The sequence below is a fragment of the Procambarus clarkii genome, chromosome 16 (assembly GCF_040958095.1).
Source record: "Procambarus clarkii isolate CNS0578487 chromosome 16, FALCON_Pclarkii_2.0, whole genome shotgun sequence".
Classification (NCBI taxonomy): domain Eukaryota; kingdom Metazoa; phylum Arthropoda; class Malacostraca; order Decapoda; family Cambaridae; genus Procambarus; species Procambarus clarkii.
Window position 1 is genome coordinate 16339545 of NC_091165.1, and position 21550 is coordinate 16361094.

Consider the following 21550-nt stretch of genomic DNA (forward strand, 5'->3'; position numbering starts at 1 on the left):
ACGTGTTCACCCTACCCACGTGTTCACCCTATCCTCATGTTCACCCTACCCACGTGTTCACCCTACCCTCCTGTTCACCCTACCCACGTGTTCACCCTACCCACGTGTTCACCCTACCCCCGTGTTCACCCTACCCCCCGTGCTCAATAAACACATGTAGTGACAGCCGTCCATTTCCTTCGGCAGGTTCCGGTGGTGAGCGGCGCCCTCCCGAGCGTGGCCTCCTGCAGGAGATGGTGCTCCTCCTCCCCGTCTGATGCTTCACAACAAGGTACTCCACCACCTCTCTTGCCAACACTATGGCTCCCACGGTGTGGCTCCCACGGTGTGGCTCCCACGGTGTGGCTCCCACAGTGTGGCTCCCACGGTGTGGCTCCCACAGTGCGGCTCCCACAGTGTGGCTCCCACAGTGTGGCTCCCACAGTGGGGCTCCCACAGTGCGGCTCCCACAATGTGACTCCCACAGTGGGGCTCCCACAGTGGGGCTCCCACAGTGTGGCTCCCACAATGTGGGCTCCCACAGTGGGGCTCCCACAGTGGGGCTCCCACAGGTGTGGCTCCCACAATGTGGCTCCCACAGTGTGTGTTTGTTATTAAGTTGAAAGAAACTGTAAATAATTGACTAACATTAACTGTAAATAAATTATTGTTATTTGTTTTACCTTTGAGGACTTGATGGTTTACGCCTGGAATGTAAACATGTTTACATAGTCAACATCAGCTGGCACTCAGAAGACTATTGTTTATTGTTTTCTTGAGTTCGGTTTGGGATAAGAAAACCATGTCCCTCACCCACAGGCTTTTTTCTTACACCGTGGGAGATGTGAGGGTCGGACAGGCAGGGCCTGCGTCAATAATAGGAGCTGAGGTCAGATAGACACATGAGGTTCAAGTACGTTTATTAAGATAAAAAACAACTCAAAATGTCAGATGTTTGGGATGTTGGGGGTCACCTAGAGACCCCCTGACCCCCTAGAGACCACCTCTGACCCCTTGAGAGAGGGGTCAGAGGAAGATGCTGGACTGGCACCAGAGACAATCATCACAGTGCTTCAGAGTCTGGTGGGCTGTTAGTAACTTCGCATAATTCAAGTTTTTTCCATGTTATTAGACATGGAGTTATCAGACATATATCAGACAGTGTATCAGGCTATATAGACATATCAGACGTTATCAGACATATTAGACAGCCCGTAATTGTGATAGGAAATATTGTTAGCTGGGATAGGTATGAATAATTCAATAACTAATGTGGAACTATAACACGACACCTCCTAACTACTTAAGAGTGGCAGATTGTTATCCTGCCTAATATAATTGGTGCCCCTAGTCCTTGCAAGGACCTTCAATTTGATTTATCCATTCTGCATTTAACTGCCTAAACTAATCCATGATCAACCCTCGACCACGAATATTAGAGAATTATCAGCATTCCCCGCAAGAGTGGAAGTCCATCCCCATCGGTCTCACCTCTACCCCCCCCCCCCCCTCCTCCCTCTGGGGAAGTCAGAAGAGCCCAATTAACATCTGCTCAATATACTTACACAGGGGGAAATAAGAACTTAATAAGTCAAGTGTGGTATAAATGTTCCTTGACTTCTTAGGAAAAGTGTCCTTCAGACTTATTAGGAAAAGTGTTCTTTTTTATTTCTTTAATTTCTAAGTTCTTAATAAGTGTTATTAGGAAAAGTGACTTTAAGGACAAGCCTGAAGAGTTGGCTTGTGCAATGGAAGTGTAACTATAGGGGGGGGGGGAAGAGCATGTACTAATGTTACACTATTGTGTTCCTCCCATAGTGTGGCTCCCATAGTGTGGCTCCCATAGTGTGGCTCCCATAGTGTGGCTCCCTTAGTGGGGCTCCCATAGTGTGGCTCCCATAGTGTGGCTCCCATAGTGTGGCTCCCATAGTGGGGCTCCCATAGTGTGGCTCCCATAGTGTGGCTCCCATAGTGTGGCTCCCATAGTGGGGCTCCCATAGTGTGGCTCCCATAGTGGGGCTCCCATAGTGTGGCTCCCATAGTGTGGCTCCCATAGTGTGGCTCCCATAGTGTGGCTCCCATAGTGGGGCTCCCATAGTGGGGCTCCCATAGTGTGGCTCCCATAGTGGGGCTCCCATAGTGGGGCTCCCATAGTGTGGCTTCCTCAGTATAGTGTACTACAGCCGCCAGGGTGGAGTACTTGTTACTGCAGCTGCGTCAGGAGGAAGTCTTCAGAGGAGTTATCAGGGCCAGGAGCTAGGGTCGTCCCCTGGGGGGGGGGGGGAAGGGAAGGGATGGGGGAGGGAACTATCAGGGGGGAAGCGCCAAGACATCACGAGGCTATATAGCACCAGGAAGGGGTCAGAATAAAGAGTTAGGATGGGACGGGGGAGAGGGGAAAGGAATGGTGTCTTAACCATTAGGACGCTCAGGGATTGAACACCGACCTGCATAAGCGAGACCGTCGCTCTACCATCTAGCCCAAGTTGCTTGGATGATCACAAAGTTACTCAGGCATTCCAACAATTATGCCGCTTAACTCGGGTATCATAGCTCGTGGATAGGATAACATACCTTTAGCAGTTAATAAAGCTAATATTAACAGACTCGACAATACGTCACGTCTTCTCTGCAAAGCTTCAGTATCACAAGGTAAGTTTTCCCATGTACACACAAGGCTGAAATAAAGAGAGTTCCACGGCTAATAACCAATTAGCTATCACTATATATGTCCTTTCAACAGTTAGCAAAATATTTTAGAGAAATGTGTCTAAATACTGCTTGGTGTTCACCCAGACACTGGGGGGGGGGGGAGGGGGGGACCTTGAGATGTTACTATGTTAAGAGATGTTTCCCTTAAGATGGAAGGTGGCATCGCAACAACCCGGGTGTGGTGGTTTGTAATGAGTTGCAAGTGACTATATTATCTGCTAACGATGTACCGACTCTCGCCTCAGTCTCACAGGCGAGACAATGAACAAGCCAGCTGTAACCAGCCAACCCGTCCTCGACTCAAGTCCATTACATTCAGCGGTCGACCCCACAGACGCATTCATAAATTTTAACATACATGTTCATTCAAAACGGGAATTTTCTCAAGTATAAATTAATATTATAATATATTAGCATATTGTGTATATATAGGCATAGGATAGGTTAGGTTAGGTGTTTAGGTTCTGTTGGCGATTATTTGTATTTGTAGTACGTGGGTGAAGCATTTATAGCGTTGTGATTCGAACAAAATTCGTCAGTGAAGCACTTGTTCCGGATATGTTCGAATGTCAGCAGTTGTGAGTCGTGTGTAAACCGCTTTTCATTCATAAACACCGGGGGGTTTGGCGGGTGCATGGAATCACTTTTGGATATTTGTTTGGAGGACGGGCTGAACGAGCACAGCCCGTGGTTCTGTGATACAAATAATAGCCAACAGAACCTTAACACCTAATCAATGCCTAAATATGCACAATACGCGTAATATATAACAATATTAATTTATATTTGAGAAAATTCATATTTTGAATGAACAGCATGTTAACATTTATAAAGGCCTCTTTGAGGTCGAGCACTGGATGGAATGAACATAGACTGAGGACGGGCCGCAATCTTCGCTTAACAAACATTCCTTCGGTGAACATAGACAGACCCAAACTTACGTATCACAATGTAATATATAAATGCAACGGCTTTCCAAGAATCTCAGAAATAACGTCACGTATAGCACTGATCATGGGAAGATTTGTAACACAATGACTATTTTCTTGCCAATTGATTACATGAACAAGACTATTCCAAGATTATTTTCTTTGAACGTCAATCTATTTAATCAAATTGTGTTAAGTTATTAATATATTGTTAATTATATTTTTCTATGGTAATATTGTATTGTTTGATATTAAGCTTAAGGCATCGGAAATGGTAATTAAGGCAACCACAAGAGCTTACTGACCTACCAGAAAGTTTGCTTTAGTGATGAAAGCTCAGAAAGCTAAAATTAATTTACAACTGTTTACCCTAAATATGAGACTGTTCTACGTTTTCTTTAATGAAGTCCGACAATGTCAAAGAAAATGAAAATATTGTAATGTATTTAATTGATACATGTTTGATGGTAAACTATTACAAACTTTCCGTATAGCTTCTATGTGCCATTAATTGTTAGAGTTTACCTGAGGATCTCCATCTCTAGTGGCTTCGACGGGGGCAGGAAGCCGGCGGCTTGTCTAAGGCCCAATACTAGAAATTGAAATTTAATTTACAGAATTCTCATGTGTTGAAGTCTGTCGACACTGCCTGAGAATTTCTCAATTATTTGGTAATATTTTACAAAACAAATGTAGATAATTTTTTCCGAGTTCGTTAGCAAAAAGATTATTAGCCCTTCTTTCGTCAGGTCTTGAATAATGTAAATACATGTTAGTTTAGTTCATTTATTATGCACCCCATACTCATCTTGTGGGAGGTAGTGGAAGGGGTTACAGAGGCACAGTAATGGGCTCAGGGACTGAACCCCACAATTCATTTAGCTAAGCAAGTTACAATCTTGATGAGCTAGTTACAAAAGTCAATGCACATCGTCACATCAGCAATGGGTTCGAGATCGACCATAAGTACAGTTTCTAAATTAAGCAACTGACATATGTGGACAGCTAGTGTCACAATTGATATGTTTGTCCTGCACACCGCCCCCCATCCAGTGGGCAGCGGTGGAGAGGTTACAATCACTTAGTTACTACCTACAGTTAGCAAACTGGGGATATTTGGCTAAGATTTCTGGTAGGTAAAAACATGAATAGCACGCTGGACTTGTGATCCTGTGGTCCCGGGTTCGATCCCGGGCGCCGGCGAGAAACAATGGGCAGAGTTTCTTTCACCCTATGCCCCTGTTATCTAGCAGTAAAATAGGTACCTGGGTGTTAGTCAGCTGTCACGGGCTGCTTCCTGGGGGTGGAGGCCTGGTCGAGGACCGGGCCGCGGGGACACTAAAAGCCCCGAAATCATCTCAAGATAACCTTAAGATGAAAAAAACATTTTTTGTTATGACTGAACTTTATTGAGGAGCTGAGAATAATATGGTTCCTGGGAACGGCTACTTCAATATGTTTGGTTAGGTGAACCACCAACACTACTTAGATATGGCAGTCCACCCTGGACCCCCTGTATTTCTCCCCTCCCCCCCCTCCCCCCCCCCCTTTTCTCTCTACCCAACCACTTGGGCTGAACGGTAGAGCGACGGTCTCGCGCCATGCAGGTCGGCGTTCAATCCCCGACCGTCCAAGTAGTTGGGAACCATTCCTTCCTCCGTCCCATCCGAAGTCATTACCCTGATCCCTTCCAAGTGCTATATACAGTAGTCTTAATGGCTACTCTGATAATTCCATTCCATTCCTACTCTGATAATTCATTCTTAATTTCTCCTGATAATTCCCATTCCACCCCCTCCTCTCCCCTCTTCTTTATCTCTCTCTTTCTCCTGATCACCTTTGTATGCAATGTCACTATTGCAACATGGACAAAAGTTATCCATGCAGTTAAGCAGTTTAGAACAACGAAGATGGTAGGGGGGGGGGGTAAGGGTCTTTGCAATTTACCTTAAGATGTGTCATACTCGATACTAGTGAGAGTAATATGTAGCCGTGCCACATACTCAGCCGTGCCACATACTCAGCCGTGCCACATACTCAGCCGTGCCACATACTCAGCCGTGCCACATACTCAGCCGTGCCACATACTCAGCCGTGCCACATACTCAGCCGTGCCACATACTCAGCCGTGCCACATACTCAGCCGTGCCACATACTCAGCCGTGCCACATACTCAGCCGTGCCACATACTCAGCCGTGCCACATACTCAGCCGTGCCACATACTCAGCCGTGCCACATACTCAGCCGTGCCACATACTCAGCCGTGCCACATACTCAGCCGTGCCACATACTCAGCCGTGCCACATACTCAGCCGTGCCACATACTCAGCCGTGCCACATACTCAGCCGTGCCACATACTCAGCCTGGCTGTGACCGCAGGCGGCTCAACCCTGCGGCCACTACCATCTAAACTGCCGCCACTTCTTACTCCACAGACGGAGGGAGAGTAATGATGAAGGGGACGGTGTCGTGGCTACAGTAGACTTGGGCCGCCACACACGATGGCACAGTACACTGTATGTGGTCAGGTGTAGATGAATAACAACAGCTACCTTCGCAGGGATTAAGGTTCGCCCACGTCCTTGTTCGCCACGCATAATGAGGGGGGGGGGGGGGAGTCACGTGTCTGGCTTCATGCAGGTCGGCGTTCAATCCCCGACCGTCCAGGTAGCTGGGAACCATTCCTCCTAAAGTCCGTCCCATTCCAAGTCCCTATCCTGAACCCTCTCCCAGTTGTCCGGCCCTCACCTGTTCGTTCAAAACAGGTTCGTACCTCTTCACTTCAACACCTCTAAAGTGGTTTTATTTTTCCTTGGCCCAGGAGGGTGAGGACTCTCAAGTAAACGCCCCATACACAGTTGCCTCTCCCCCGGGAGGGAAACACACGGCTAGATGCGCGTCTCCACTCACACTTGAATACTTGATTTTGTCAATTTTTTTTCGAGGCGGACTGGATGTCAAGACTCTGGATATGTGACAGAAATTTTGGCCTGGGTTTGAAGCTTTGGGTCACAAATGCACCATTAAGAAGTTTATTTATTGCGTTGTGCAGCAGTTGCGTTGTGCAGCAGTTGCGTTGTGCAGCAGTTGCGTTGTGCAGCAGTTGCGTTGTGCAGCTGTTGCGTTGTGCAGCTGTTCCGTTGTGCAGCTTGTTGCGTTGTGCAGCTGTTGAGTTGTGCAGCTGTTGCGTTGTGCAGCTGTTGCGTTGTGCAGCTGTTGCGTTGTGCAGCTGTTGAGTTGTGCAGCTGTTGCGTTGTGCAGCTGTTGATTTGTGCAGCTGTTGCGTTGTGCAGTTGTTGATTTGTGCAGCTGTTGCGTTGTGCAGTTGTGTCTGCGCTCCGTGTCCAGTCCGAGGTCTTCCTTTAGGTTCTGTATCACTGACCTCAGTCCTACCAGGTTGTAACTCGGTCGGGGTTTCGATTCTCTTGGGTGGAGGTACCTTAACAAGTGTGTGTGTTTAGTTTTGGGGGTTGCCCGTTGTAACTTACCTTGCTCCGGCCGGAGGTTGCTCCAGACTTGGTTGATACTGTGTTCCAAGCTGTTGCCGAGGTATCCTGTCGTATCTTGCGTGCCAGCGGGCCTATCACAAAAGTAAGACTCTCTTTCCATCAGTTTCCTTTCATACTGGGTGAGGGGGACTTCCGAGATGACTGTTCGTCTTAGTTTCCCTTCCTCTGCTATAGTTCAAGTTGTTTCCGTTTCTTCTCTGACCTCCATCGTTGGACTTTGCGTCTCTGTCTCCTCCCTAGATGAAGTAAAGTGTAAAGTGTGTGGACATAGGCAGGGACACACACTCGAACACTATATCTTGGATTGTTGTAAAATTGAGCCTCTTAGAGATAAGTCTAAGCTCACTCTGTATGATATGGCAACCTATCTTATTACCATGGATAAATTACCTGAAATCCTTGCACTGTACCCACATTTTGCTTCCAGTAGATGAACGACATATGAGATTCAGAAACAAGTAGTGTATTGTGAGGACTAATAATAAACAGAAGCTCCCCTATGACTCTGTAATATCCCCATTGGCCAAACTATTATGTATTAACGATAAAACCTACCATTAATGTATGATGACTTACTGTAAATATGTAGCTCTCTGTAATGCTTTTGCGCTACCGCTCACAGGATGAGTATGGGGTGCACAATAAACTAGCCGCCTTCGGCGGCAACAAATCAAAAATGTCTCCTCCTTGCTGGCCTCTTGAGGTTATCTTGAGTTGATTTCGGGGCTTTTTAATGTCCACGCGGCCCGGTCCTAGACCAGGCCTCCACCCCCAGGAAGCAGCCCCGTGACAGCTGACTAACTCCCAGGTACCTATTTACTGCTAGGTAACAGGGGCATAGGGTGAAAAAAACTCTGCCCCATCGTTTCTCGCCGGCGCCCTGGATCGAACCCGGGACCACAGGATCACAAGTGCAGCGTGCTGTCCGCTCGGCCGGCTGGCCCCTTTGCCGTCCTTGGCCGGCCTCGAGCAAAGGCGCCTCTGTTCATGTTGTTCCAGCGTCTGGTCTGGTGGTTGTTCCCTGCATGACGTCTGTTGTACCTGCTTCTGTCTCTGTTCTTTCGGAAAAATTTTTGTCCCCTATTGTTATAGTTACCTCTATCGTTAGGGCGGAAGTTCTGCCTCGGGAGGGGTCTCTGTTGTTATACCCAATGTTTCCTTGAGATCTTTCCCTGTCATTTCGTGGTGGGTTTTCCCACCCAGCTCTCGATCTGTCTCGATCGTTCTCCCCTCCCTGGTTTGCCCACGAGTCATCTCTTTGGCGTGCCTGTCTGGAAGGGCTCCTCCTCTGGTTCAGTTCTGTGGCCTGGTTGGGGTTCCTAGGTTTAGTGGGAAGGACAGGTTTGCTGGGAGGGGGGTATACCTTGGTTAGGGCATAGGCTAGAATCATCGTCATCCGGTAGCTCAAGTACTGACCTGGGGGCTGCCTGGGCTTCCTGCTGCTCACGTTGTTGGTTCACTGTTGCCCTTGGTTTAGCGCCCTGTCGACAGCGTTCAGGAGGCTCTGCATTGTACCGTCCTGGGGATTCGAGAAAAATTGGTTGTACCTGTGCAACGTTTGCCCTGATCTTATCATGAGGCGTCTGTCATAGGGTCTCTCCAGGTTTCCCTGCTTCGGGGCCTTCTTACGTCTGAAACCTTCCCACAGGGTGGTCTCTATCCTCTTCTCGTCCCATCCTTTCATTAGGAGGTGGGCTAAAATGAGCTCAATTTCGCTCATCTGCCTTGTGTGGGAGGCTTTGAGCAGCAGCGTGGAGGTTGCCTTGGACGCCCTAGCTTGTGCTAAGTTTACCTTATTAATGAAATTGTTGAGGCCTGGCAGAATCGGGATACCAGTAGGGAAAATTTAAAACATACCTGCAGAGCCAAGTAGTCCGGGACTGTTTCTAGTCTGGTTGAGCACTGAATGTGTGAGAGTTTGTCTTTAAGGTTCTCTATGGTCGTAAAGATTGGTTTAACGATCGCTTCCTCTGGCCGGAAAAAATGGTCGATTTCAAAACAGGTCTCCTTTCCCATCATTGTATGTACTAGTGGTGTGGTGTGATGTGTACTTGGAGTAGGTTTTCCGGGTCTGGAGAGAATGGGAGGTACTTCAGTGCGGTTGAACCTGTCCCTGTCCATACCCGCCTGTCTCTCCAGACACCGTGTAGAGTGCCTGCCGGGAGCTGTAGACCTTGCTCATACCTGAGCAGGGACTCTGTTACTCCGTTTTCCCACTCCTCTCCTGAGACGAGGGAGAGAGAGAATCCTTGAGGGCTTCAATCATTGTAACTGGTAGGAATTCAGAGACTGAGGTATGAGGGGTCAATTAGTCGGTCAGTTTGTCTTTTCGCCTTCGATGTCGATTTACTGAAGGTGCACGTGCCCTCTTCGTCCTTGATGCGTCGACCTCCATGTTCCCCAGATTGGTGGCTTCACAATTCATCATCAAAAAATAACTCCTGACACTTGACACGGAAAGAAATGTGGGGAAAGAAACAATGTTTATAGGGTAGTTCTTTCCTTTTTGGTTTCTAAATATGTGTGAAATGTGAGGATAAGCAGAGAATAGTATTCCTCCCAGAAACGGTGACCGAGTGCCGCTCACTCCAAGAGGAGGATTACGGGAAAATCGTACTGCGTTTGATTGGTTGAAAGAACTATTATTTGTCCCGAGTTTCACCCTTCAGAATCCCCCTCCTTGTTAGAGGAGAGGGAATAATGTTGGGAAATGCAAAACTAGCTGCTGTGTTGTGCAGCTGTTACGTTGTGCAGCTGTTGCGTTGTGCAGCTGTTTGCGTTGTGCAGCTGTTGCGTTGTGCAGCTGTTTGCGTTGTGCAGCTGTTGCGTTGTGCAGCTGTTTGCGTTGTGCAGCTGCTTGCGTTGTGCAGCAGTTTGCGTTGTGCAGCTGTTTGCGTTGTGCAGCTGTTGCGTTGTGCAGCTGTTTGCGTTGTGCAGCTGTTTGCGTTGTGCAGCTGCTTGCGTTGTGCAGCTGCTTGCGTTGTGCAGCTGTTGCGTTGTGCAGCTGTTGCGTTGTGCAGCAGTTTATGTTGTGCAGCTGTTGCGTTGTGCAGCTGCTTGCGTTGTGCAGCAGTTTACGTTGTGCAGCAGTTTACGTTGTGCAGCTGCTTGCGTTGTGCAGCTGTTGCGTTGTGCAGCTGTTTGCGTTGTGCAGCTGCTTGCGTTGTGCAGCTGTTGCGTTGTGCAGCAGTTTGCGTTGTGCAGCTGTTTGCGTTGTGCAGCTGTTGCGTTGTGCAGCTGTTTGCGTTGTGCAGCTGTTTGCGTTGTGCAGCTGCTTGCGTTGTGCAGCTGTTGCGTTGTGCAGCAGTTTACGTTGTGCAGCTGTTGCGTTGTACAGCAGTTTACGTTGTGCAGCAGTTTACGTTGTGCAGCTGCTTGCGTTGTGCAGCTGTTGCGTTGTGCAGCTGTTTGCGTTGTGCAGCTGCTTGCGTTGTGCAGCAGTTTACGTTGTGCAGCAGTTTACGTTGTGCAGCTGCTTGCGTTGTGCAGCTGTTGCGTTGTGCAGCTGTTTGCGTTGTGCAGCTGCTTGCGTTGTGCAGCTGCTTGCGTTGTGCAGCTGTTGCGTTGTGCAGCAGTTTACGTTGTGCAGCTGTTTGCGTTGTGCAGCTGTTTCGTTGTGCAGCTGTTTGCGTTGTGCAGCTGTTTGCGTTGTGCAGCTGTTACGTTGTGCAGCTGCTTGCGTTGTGCAGCTGTTTGCGTTGTGCAGCTGCTTGCGTTGTGCAGCTGCTTGCGTTGTGCAGCAGTTTACGTTGTGCAGCAGTTTACGTTGTGCAGCTGCTTGCGTTGTGCAGCTGCTTGCGTTGTGCAGCTGTTGCGTTGTGCAGCTGTTGCGTTGTGCAGCAGTTTATGTTGTGCAGCTGTTGCGTTGTGCAGCTGCTTGCGTTGTGCAGCAGTTTACGTTGTGCAGCAGTTTACGTTGTGCAGCTGCTTGCGTTGTGCAGCTGTTGCGTTGTGCAGCTGTTTGCGTTGTGCAGCTGCTTGCGTTGTGCAGCTGTTGCGTTGTGCAGCAGTTTGCGTTGTGCAGCTGTTTTCGTTGTGCAGCTGTTGCGTTGTGCAGCTGTTTGCGTTGTGCAGCTGTTTGCGTTGTGCAGCTGCTTGCGTTGTGCAGCTGTTGCGTTGTGCAGCAGTTTACGTTGTGCAGCTGTTGCGTTGTACAGCAGTTTACGTTGTGCAGCAGTTTACGTTGTGCAGCTGCTTGCGTTGTGCAGCTGTTGCGTTGTGCAGCTGTTTGCGTTGTGCAGCTGCTTGCGTTGTGCAGCAGTTTACGTTGTGCAGCAGTTTACGTTGTGCAGCTGCTTGCGTTGTGCAGCTGTTGCGTTGTGCAGCTGTTTGCGTTGTGCAGCTGCTTGCGTTGTGCAGCTGCTTGCGTTGTGCAGCTGTTGCGTTGTGCAGCAGTTTACGTTGTGCAGCTGTTTGCGTTGTGCAGCTGTTTCGTTGTGCAGCTGTTTGCGTTGTGCAGCTGTTTGCGTTGTGCAGCTGTTACGTTGTGCAGCTGCTTGCGTTGTGCAGCTGTTTGCGTTGTGCAGCTGCTTGCGTTGTGCAGCTGTTACGTTGTGCAGCTGCTTGCGTTGTGCAGCTGCTTGCGTTGTGCAGCTGTTTACGTTGTGCAGCAGTTTACGTTGTGCAGCTGCTTGCGTTGTGCAGCTGTTACGTTGTGCTGCTGCTTGCGTTGTGCAGCTGCTTGCGTTGTGCAGCTGTTTGCGTTGTGCAGCTGTTTGCGTTGTGCAGCTGCTTGCGTTGTGCAGCTGTTGCGTTGTGCAGCTGTTGCGTTGTGCAGCTGCTTGGGTTGTGCAGCTGCTTGCGTTGTGCAGCTGCTTGCGTTGTGCAGCTGCTTGCGTTGTGCAGCTGTTTGCGTTGTGCAGCTGCTTGCGTTGTGCAGCTGCTTGCGTTGTGCAGCTGCTTGCGTTGTGCAGCTGTTGCGTTGTGTAGCTGTTTGCGTTGTGCAGCTGTTTGCGTTGTGCAGCTGCTTGCGTTGTGCAGCTGCTTGCGTTGTGCAGCTGCTTGCGTTGTGCAGCTGTTGCGTTGTGCAGCTGCTTGCGTTGTGCAGCTGTTTGCGTTGTGCAGCTGCTTGCGTTGTGCAGCTGTTTGCGTTGTGCAGCTGTTTGCGTTGTGCAGCTGCTTGCGTTGTGCAGCTGTTGCGTTGTGCAGCTGCTTGCGTTGTGCAGCTGTTGCGTTGTGCAGCTGTTGCGTTGTGCAGCTGCTTGCGTTGTGCAGCTGTTGAGTTATGGGAGGGGAGTGAAGGAGCCTGTGGGAACCAAAGGAACAATACCAGCCTGAGGGACCTGGACTGACGCTCCACAAAATACTGACGAGTTAAACTTGTCTCTGGGAGGCAGTTGAGGAGAGTTGGTGGGAACCTTGCGAGTTGATGCGGACCACTCTCCCACCTCTCTCTCTCTCTCCTCTCTCTCTCTCCCCTCTCTCTCTCTCTCTCTCCTCTCTCTCTCTCCCCTCTCTCTCTCTCTCTCTCCCCTCTCTCTCTCTCTCTCCTCTCTCTCTCTCTCTCTCTCTCTCTCTCTCTCTCTCTCTCTCTCTCTCTCTCTCTCTCTCTCTCTCTCTCTCTCTCTCTCTCTCTCTCTCTCTCTGTCTCTCTCTCTCTCCCCCCTCTCTCCCCTCTCTCTCCCCTCTCTCTCTCTCCTCTCTCTCTCTCCTCTCTCTCCCCCCTCTCTCCCCCCTCTCTCCCCCCTCTCTCCCCCCTCTCTCCCCCCCTCTCTCTCCCCTCTCTCCTCCCTCTCTTTCAAGAGAGAGAGAGGAAGAGCCCCCTCTCTCTCTCCCTCTGCCCTCTCCCTTCCTCTCTGCCCTCTCCCTTCCTCTCTCCCCCCCTCTCTCTCTCTCTTCCCTCCACCCTTCTTTCTCTCTTTCTTTTTTTTATAACTATGACTAAGGTTCATTAGGAAAGTCATTAAGGACCTAGTGAAACTGCAAGCAAGAGCTGTTATCCTACATCAGCTCATCTAAAGCCTGCCTCTAGTGATTCATTTATCATGAGACTATTGTTCGTATTCTTTAGGAAAAACTAGCTTTAATGCTGACTATCATATAAGGAACAGGATAAACCAGGTACCACATATGTGCCCGAGTCTTCACGACATCGATTGACATGATATTCCTTGTATCATCTTCCTGAACGAACAAGTTGAAGATTCGAATCGGCCTGGAAATTAATATTATTTGATGGAGTGGTGATCATGAAAAAGACATTTCCAGCATGAAAACCTTGTGTTACAGGTGCCAACTATTGGTTGTCCACGAAGTTGGGCAAGGTGCAGAACTTTGAGAATATTGACCATGTACATAACACTAAATCCACCAACATCACGATGGTGGCGCTGCTGTTCAGACCAGTCCAACCAGACTTGGTCAAGACTAGAAATGAGCTTCTCCTACGGTTTTCCTCCTTGTCCTAAATGCTGATGAGTGATGGAGGGCAGACAATGCAGGAAGGTCGTACATACTCAAGATAGGAGCAAACTTGTGCTTCGTTTAAGATTTTGCAACTCCTGGTGTCAAGAAGGTATGAGATGTGCCGTAAGTTTCCTAGCTGCTTTGCCAGCTAGATTAAGCACATGGCTTTTCATTGACATTGAAAATTCAAACTTCATTTCATAATATGTCAATTTCATCTCATTAAACTTAAAAAAATTTAGTTTTTGCCACTCATTTGTATGTCTGTCCAATTTGCAATATGCTGTCTATTTATCATCAGCGCCTGTCAATTCTCGGCAGCAAATGTGACCTGCCATTGCCTTGCCCTAGGTAGAAATTGCTGAAAGTTTGTGATTGATGACCTTTGTCGCAGTTGGCGTGTCATCTTTCCGTATGTAAAAGTTAGAGTAAAGTCATCAACATATGCTTGAGCTTAAGGAATAAGGTGAAGTAGATCATTCAAAGAAATGTTCAAAGCAAAGTGCCAAGCACGCTCCTCTGTGGAACGCTGGCAGCAGTTGAGTGGCTTTCGGATTCTGCTTCATTGAGGACTACTACTAAAAGTACCTTATTGAAGGAAATCCCTTATTAGCTCTAAAATGGAGCCCAAGATACATAGCGTTTGAAGCTTTACTACTGATCAAGAGTACCAGACCTGATCAATGGCTCCTGCTATGTCTAGAGCAACAACACAGCTGATCTTAGACTCATCCTGTGACTGATGCTAATTACTGAAGAGATTTAACAAAATATAAGCGACAGATCGACCTTTTCTAAAACAATGCTGTCGATCACATATTCCAGTTTGGCAGCAGGGTGTTGCTTCTGGAACCTTTCCTTATTAAAACCACTCATAGCTAAGTGGATAGAGCTTCTGCCTCACACGCGTTGGGGTCCGCGGTTCGAGTCTCCTAGAGCCCAGGTGAATCTAAGAATCTTCGACAGGTAAGATAATGCCTTGTTTTTGGCCTCGGCTGCCAGCCAGTCATGATATCCAAACAAAGGCAGATCAGAAGGTTTGGTCATATACTGCCAGCGAGGAATATACAGGTATTTAGGGGTCTAGGATTCGACTGGTGAAGGCGTTTGCTGTTCACATCCCTCTGGAGGAAAATATTCCTTTCAGTTGCTTCTAGTTGTGAGTAGAGGGCTGGCCACTTCCCTGTCCCGAAGTCAGGTAGTTTGAGTAGATTCTTCACCTCGATCTGTCAGGATAGCCAGAGTGGTAAAGGCAACCTGGTGGTCTAATGAACCAACATATCCCGCAGAGGTCTGCAGTGAGCTCTGCTTGCAGGAAGGTCAGTTACGACAGCATCAAGGGACGCGCGTGAAATACGGGTTGGAAAACTCGCAAAATTTTCAAGGTTGAAAAACTACTAGTTCATCAAAATTCCTCTGCATTAAAAACTTGTTGAGGTCACCGACAATTATAATCTGTTGACAGTTGTGCTGCATTAGCAGGGAGTTAAGGCTGTCCATCAGGAAGTTGACGTGGGAAGCACTCTGCCATTGAGGTCTGTACATTGCATATAAGAGTATTGACGTTCTGGGATTTATACAAATTTTCTAGAATATAATTTCAAGATGAACAGGGATGACCACATTGATGGGTTAGGCGTGTACAGATTGACTGCAACTCTCTCACTTACCTTGGACTCTCCCTGCCGCAGCTCATCCATGAGGTATAACCGGCAATCTTAGCAAGGTTCTCAGGAGTCCTGTCATGTAGGAATATTTCCACCACCACCACAACCACATCAAGGCGATGAGTGTTAACGAAGCAGTGTGTGAGAGATCACCAACATTGGTAGTTAAGCCCCTGATGTTGGCAGACATTATGCTAATGGCGTGACTCTACAGGTTTGCGCATTGTCTGCCAGGGCAGCCGTGTATGGCGGCTGCACTCACACTGGTGTGCTGCAAGTGTGGAGATATGCTGTCCTAATGCACACAGCCACCAGCAGTTTGGGTATGAACAGCATTTTCCTTCTCCCCCACATCCGCCTACCCCATCTCCCCCTCCCCTCCCTCCCCATTTCCCCAACTTCCTCCCCCTCCCTCCCTATTTCGCCAACTCCCCCCCCCCCCTCTCTCTCTCTCTCTCTCTCTCTCTCTCTCTCTCTCTCTCTCTCTCTCTCTCTCTCTCTCTCTCTCTCTCTCTCTCTCTCTCTCTCTCTCTCTCTCTCTCTCTCTCTCTCTCTCTCTCTCCCCCCCCCTCTCTCTCTCCCCCTCTCTCTCTCTCTCTCTCTCTCTCTCTCTCTCTCTCTCTCTCTCTCTCTCTCTCTCTCTCTCTCTGTCTCTGTCTCAGAGATGAGAATATTCACGAGGCCTGGCCGCACTTGGCTTAGGGCTGGCACATCCAGGCTGGCGTCCGTCACCGTGCTGGCCCCATATAACCCCGCTGGCGGGTGTTTAGTGCCGCCCGGATGTCCTGCTGGGATGCTCATGTCCCATCTCCCCGCTCCTCTCTCCTTGTTACAGCGGCGGATCTTGCTCGTTACTACGGTGGGGGGGGGGATCTTGCTCGTTACTACGGGAGGTCTTGCTCGTTACTACGGGGGGGGGATCTTGCTCGTTACTACGGGGGGGGATCTTGCTCGTTACTACGGTGGGGGGCATCTTGCTCGTTACTACGGGGGGGGATCTTGCTCGTTACTACGGGGGGGGGATGTTGCTCGTTACTACGGGGGGGGGGATCTTGCTCGTTACTACGGTGGGGGGGGGGATCTTGCTCGTTACTACGGGGGGTCTTGCTCGTTACTACGGGGGGGGGATCTTGCTCGTTACTACGGTAGGGGGGGGTCTTGCTCGTTACTACGGGGAGGGGGATCTTGCTCGTTACTACGGGGGGGGGATCTTGCTCGTTACTACGGGGGGGGGGGTCTTGCTCGTTACTACGGGGGGGGATCTTGCTCGTTACTACGGGGGGGGGATCTTGCTCGTTACTACGGGGGGGGGATCTTGCTCGTTACTACGGGGGGGGATCTTGCTCGTTACTACGGGGGGGGGTCTTGCTCGTTACTACGGGGGGAGGTCTTGCTCGTTACTACGGGGGGGGGTCTTGCTCGTTACTACGGTGGGGGGGATCTTGCTCGTTACTACGGGGGGGGGATCTTGCTCGTTACTACGGGGGGGGGGGGGATCTTGCTCGTTACTACGGGGGGGGTCTTGCTCGTTACTACGGGGGGGGGTCTTGCTCGTTACTACGGTGGGGGGGATGTTGCTCGTTACTACGGGGGGGATCTTGCTCGTTACTATGGTGGGGGGGATGTTGCTCGTTACTACGGGGGGGGGATCTTGCTCGTTACTACGGTGGGGGGGGGTCTTGCTCGTTACTACGGGGGGGGATCTTGCTCGTTACTACGGGGGGGGGATCTTGCTCGTTACTACGGGGGGGGTCTTGCTCGTTACTACGGTGGGGAGGGGGGTCTTGCTCGTTACTACGGTGGGGGGGATCTTGCTCGTTACTACGGGGGGGGATCTTGCTCGTTACTACGGGGGGGGGATCTTGCTCGTTACTACGGGGGGGGATGTTGCTCGTTACTACGGGAGGGGGGGATCTTGCTCGTTACTACGGTGGGGGGGGGGGATCTTGCTCGTTACTACGGTGGGGGGGATCTTGCTCGTTACTACGGTGGGGGGGATCTTGCTCGTTACTACGGGGGGGTCTTGCTCGTTACTACGGTGGGGGGGGGATCTTCCTCGTTACTACGGTGGAGGGGGGGGGATCTTGCTCGTTACTACGGGGGGGGATCTTGCTCGTTACTACGGGGGGGGATCTTGCTCGTTACTACGGGGGGGGGGGGAATCTTGCTCGTTACTACGGGGGGGGATCTTGCTCGTTACTACGGGGGGGGGAGGATCTTGCTCGTTACTACGGTGGGGGGGGGATACTGCTCGTTACTACGGGGGGGATCTTGCTCGTTACTACGGTGGAGGGGGGGATCTTGCTCGTTACTACGGTGGGGGGGGATCTTGCTCGTTACTACGGTGGGGGGGGGGATCTTGCTCGTTACTACGGTGGGGGGGGATCTTGCTCGTTACTACGGTGGGGGGGATCTTGCTCGTTACTACGGGGGGGGGATCTTGCTCGTTACTACGGTGGGGGGGGTCTTGCTCGTTACTACGGGGGGGGGTCTTGCTCGTTACTACGGTGGAGGGGGGGGGATCTTGCTCGTTACTACGGGGGGGTCTTGCTCGTTACTACGGGGGGGGGATTTTGCTCGTTACTACGGGGGGGGGGGGATCTTGCTCGTTACTACGGGGGGGGATCTTGCTCGTTACTACGGGGGGGATCTTGCTCGTTACTACGGGGGGGATCTTGCTCGTTACTACGGGGGGGTCTTGCTCGTTACTACGGGGGGGGATCTTGCTCGTTACTACGGGGGGTGGGGTCTTGCTCGTTACTACGGGGGGGGTCTTGCTCGTTACTACGGGGGGGGTCTTGCTCGTTACTACGGGGGGGATCTTGCTCGTTACTACGGGGGGTGGGGTCTTGCTCGTTACTACGGGGGGTGGGGTCTTGCTCGTTACTACGGGGGGGTCTTGCTCGTTACTACGGGGGGGTCTTGCTCGTTACTACGGGGGGGGTGTCTTGCTCGTTACTACGGGGGGGGATCTTGCTCGTTACTACGGGGGGGGATCTTGATCGTTACTACGGGGGGGATCTTGCTCGTTACTACGGGGGGGATCTTGCTCGTTACTACGGGGGGGATCTTGCTCGTTACTACGGGGGGGTCTTGCTCGTTACTACGGGGGGGGATCTTGCTCGTTACTACGGGGGGTGGGGTCTTGCTCGTTACTACGGGGGGGGTCTTGCTCGTTACTACGGGGGGGTCTTGCTCGTTACTACGGGGGGGATCTTGCTCGTTACTACGGGGGGTGGGGTCTTGCTCGTTACTACGGGGGGTGGGGTCTTGCTCGTTACTACGGGGGGGTCTTGCTCGTTACTACGGGGGGGTCTTGCTCGTTACTACGGGGGGGGTGTCTTGCTCGTTACTACGGGGGGGGATCTTGCTCGTTACTACGGGGGGGGTCTTGCTCGTTACTACGGGGGGGGGATCTTGCTCGTTACTACGGGGGGGGATCTTCCTCGTTACTACGGGGGGGTCTTGCTCGTTGCTACGGGGGGGGGTCTTCCTCGTTACTACGGGGGGGGGATCCTGCTCGTTACTACGCTTATATTCCTCTACAGCGTAGAGGAATATAGTCTTTCCCGAAATATGTTTCGAGTTGGTTTTGACTATCAGTTTTAGCGCAAGATAACCGCTTTATATCTGATATGAATATTGATGTGAATCAAGTTGTGTGTACTCTATATATTGGGAGCTTTTAGCCCCTTTGGTGGCGGTTTCCTGAACTAAATATCGAAACAATTTATAACGAAGTTTTACATTTGGTCGCCATGACAACGGCGCTCCTGCTCCCAGATGAACCATAGATGGCGCTTCACTTTGATGTCAAAAGGGTTTGGAAAGGATGGGGGGGGGGGGTAGAGGGATGGGGAGGTGACATTCAAGCACCATAGACGTGTCCACGCATTTTTCATCCCGTTATAAGCGCTCACGAGTACATTATTTTGGGAGTTAACTGTAAGGCTATTAGCTGTAATTATTAATACAGTTCAAGACGTATGTGTGTTAATTAGGTAGACTACCACAGGTTAGTACACCAGTAAACTAGGATTAGGAAAACTTGCCCGTGAGCCCCGCTAGTAACAACACACACGACGCCAGAGAGGAGATCGTGGCAGAGAGTATCTTGAGGTCAACTTGATTTCGGGATTTCGGGGCTTAACGTCTCCTCGGCCCGGTCTTTGACCAGGACTGCTGTTTGTTGCACACCCCCAGGAAGCAGGCCGTAACAGCTGTCTAATCCCCAGGCACCTATTTACTGCTAGGTAAGAGGCGCATCAGGGTGAAAGAAACTGTGCCCATTTGTTTCCCCCTCCGCCTGGGATTGAACCCGGAGCCTCAGGACTACGAATTCCGAGAGCTGTCCACTCAGCCGTCAGGCCCCACAGCGTAAGAAACATGTCTGGCGTGAAGTTGCAATCTCTTGTGAGCTACTTTATTATGCCTTGTTGCAAACGTTGTTGTCAGCACCCGGCTTGTTCGCTCGAGGGGTTGTTACTGGCCTCTCAGTAATGCTGCCTCAATGTCTGCTACCTTATCTCCACCCTCGCTAGGCCTACCATCTTCACCCTCGCTAGGCCTAGCATCTTCACCCTTGCTAGGCCTATCATCTTCACCCTCGCTAGGCCTACCATCTTCACCCTCGCTAGGCCTAGCATCTTCACCCTCGCTAGGCCTACCATCTTCACCCTCGCTAGGCCTACCATCTTCACCCTCGCTAGGCCTAGCATCTTCACCCTCGCTAGGCCTATCATCTTCACCCTCGCTAGGCCTACCATCTTCACCCTCGCTAGGCCTACCATCTTCACCCTCGCTAGGCCTACCATCTTCACCCTCGCTAGGCCTACCATCTTCACCCTCGCTAGGCCTATCATCTTCACCCTCGCTAGGCCTACCATCTTCACCCTCGCTAGGCCTACCATCTTCACCCTCGCTAGGCCTACCATCTTCACCCTCGCTAGGCCTACCATCTTCACCCTCGCTAGGCCTACCATCTTCACCCTCGCTAGGCCTACCATCTTCACCCTCGCTAGGCCTACCATCTTCACCCTCGCTAGGCCTACCATCTTCACCCTCGCTAGGCCTACCATCTTCCAGATTCATGGCCAGGTTCTTGAGGGTAGCCTCAGCCGACGCCAGAGGGATTACCTTCTGATTGCCTGTTAGTGATAGTTTCCCCGGAAATGTTATAAACGTTTCCCCCGGGAGTATATAAGGCATACTACTTATTGATAACATATAAGTATACCACACAAGAGTATGCTCGTCCTCCCGAGATATATAACTCTAAACAAACAAACATCGCGTAGGATGTTAAATATTAAAAACGTAAAATTTACTTTTTTCAAACTTAAGAGTGATGATAACAACTTTAAATGCATATATAATTTTAAATTTAATTAAAAATTTAATAAAAAAAAATCCGGGCCTTTTAGCGCCTATCTTCATTAAATATATAAAATGTGGTGAACGAACTGAACGAAGTTCAGTTCGTTCCATTATGTTTCGGACACGTTAATGACATGAGATAAACAGGTTTTGAGCAAATAATTTGGTGTTAAAACCAGTGTTGTGTGGCTGCTTGAGTGACCAGAATGTGTGGGGTGTTGACACCAACTTTCCACCTGATCAATTGTGTTGAGGATATTGTCGACGTGGACGCCTTGGCGGTCGACGTGGACGCCTTGGCGGTCGACGTGGACGCCTTGGCGGTCGACGTGGACGCCTCGGCGGTCGACGTGGACGCCTCGGCGGTCGACGTGGACGCCTCGGCGGTCGACGTGGACGCCTCGGCGGTCGACGTGGACGCCTCGGCGGTCGACGTGGACGCCTCGGCGGTCGACGTGGACGCCTCGGCGGTCGACGTGGACGCCTCGGCGGTCGACGTGGACGCCTCGGCGATCGACGTGGACGCCTCGGCGGTCGACGTGGACGCCTTGGCGGTCGACGTGGACGCCTTGGCGGTCGATGTGGACGCCTTGGCGATCGATGTGGACGCCTTGGCGATCGACGTGGACGCCTTGGCGGTCGACGTGGACGCCTTGGCGGTCGACGTGGACGCCTTGACGGTCGACGTGGACGCCTTGGCGGTCGACGTGGACGCCTTGACGGTCGACGTGGACGCCTTGGCGGTCGAAGTGGACGCCTTGACGGTCGACGTGGACCCCTTGGTGGTCGACGTGGAGGCCTTGGTGGTGGACGTGGACGCCTTGGAGGTCGGCGTGGACGCCTTGGTGAACTTGGTCACGTTGTCTGGGAAACAGCAGGTAGCTCCATGCCGATATGACAGGTAAGGGAGGGATGGAGCGACCAGGCATCCCTCCCACCGCCAGGGATGGAGCGACCAGGCATCCCTCCCA

The 21550-nt window shown here is 50.8% G+C and overlaps 1 protein-coding gene across 1 annotated transcript in view; it reads left to right on the top strand.

Annotated features, from left to right (window-relative positions):
* MCU (mitochondrial calcium uniporter) overlaps positions 1-21550 on the top strand; it is a 417353-nt gene that overhangs the window by 49414 nt on the left and 346389 nt on the right. Inside the window, exon 4 of the mRNA XM_069325516.1 lies at positions 187-271. Within this exon, the coding sequence (XP_069181617.1) occupies positions 187-271 (85 nt within the window). The remainder of the gene's footprint in view (positions 1-186; positions 272-21550) is intronic.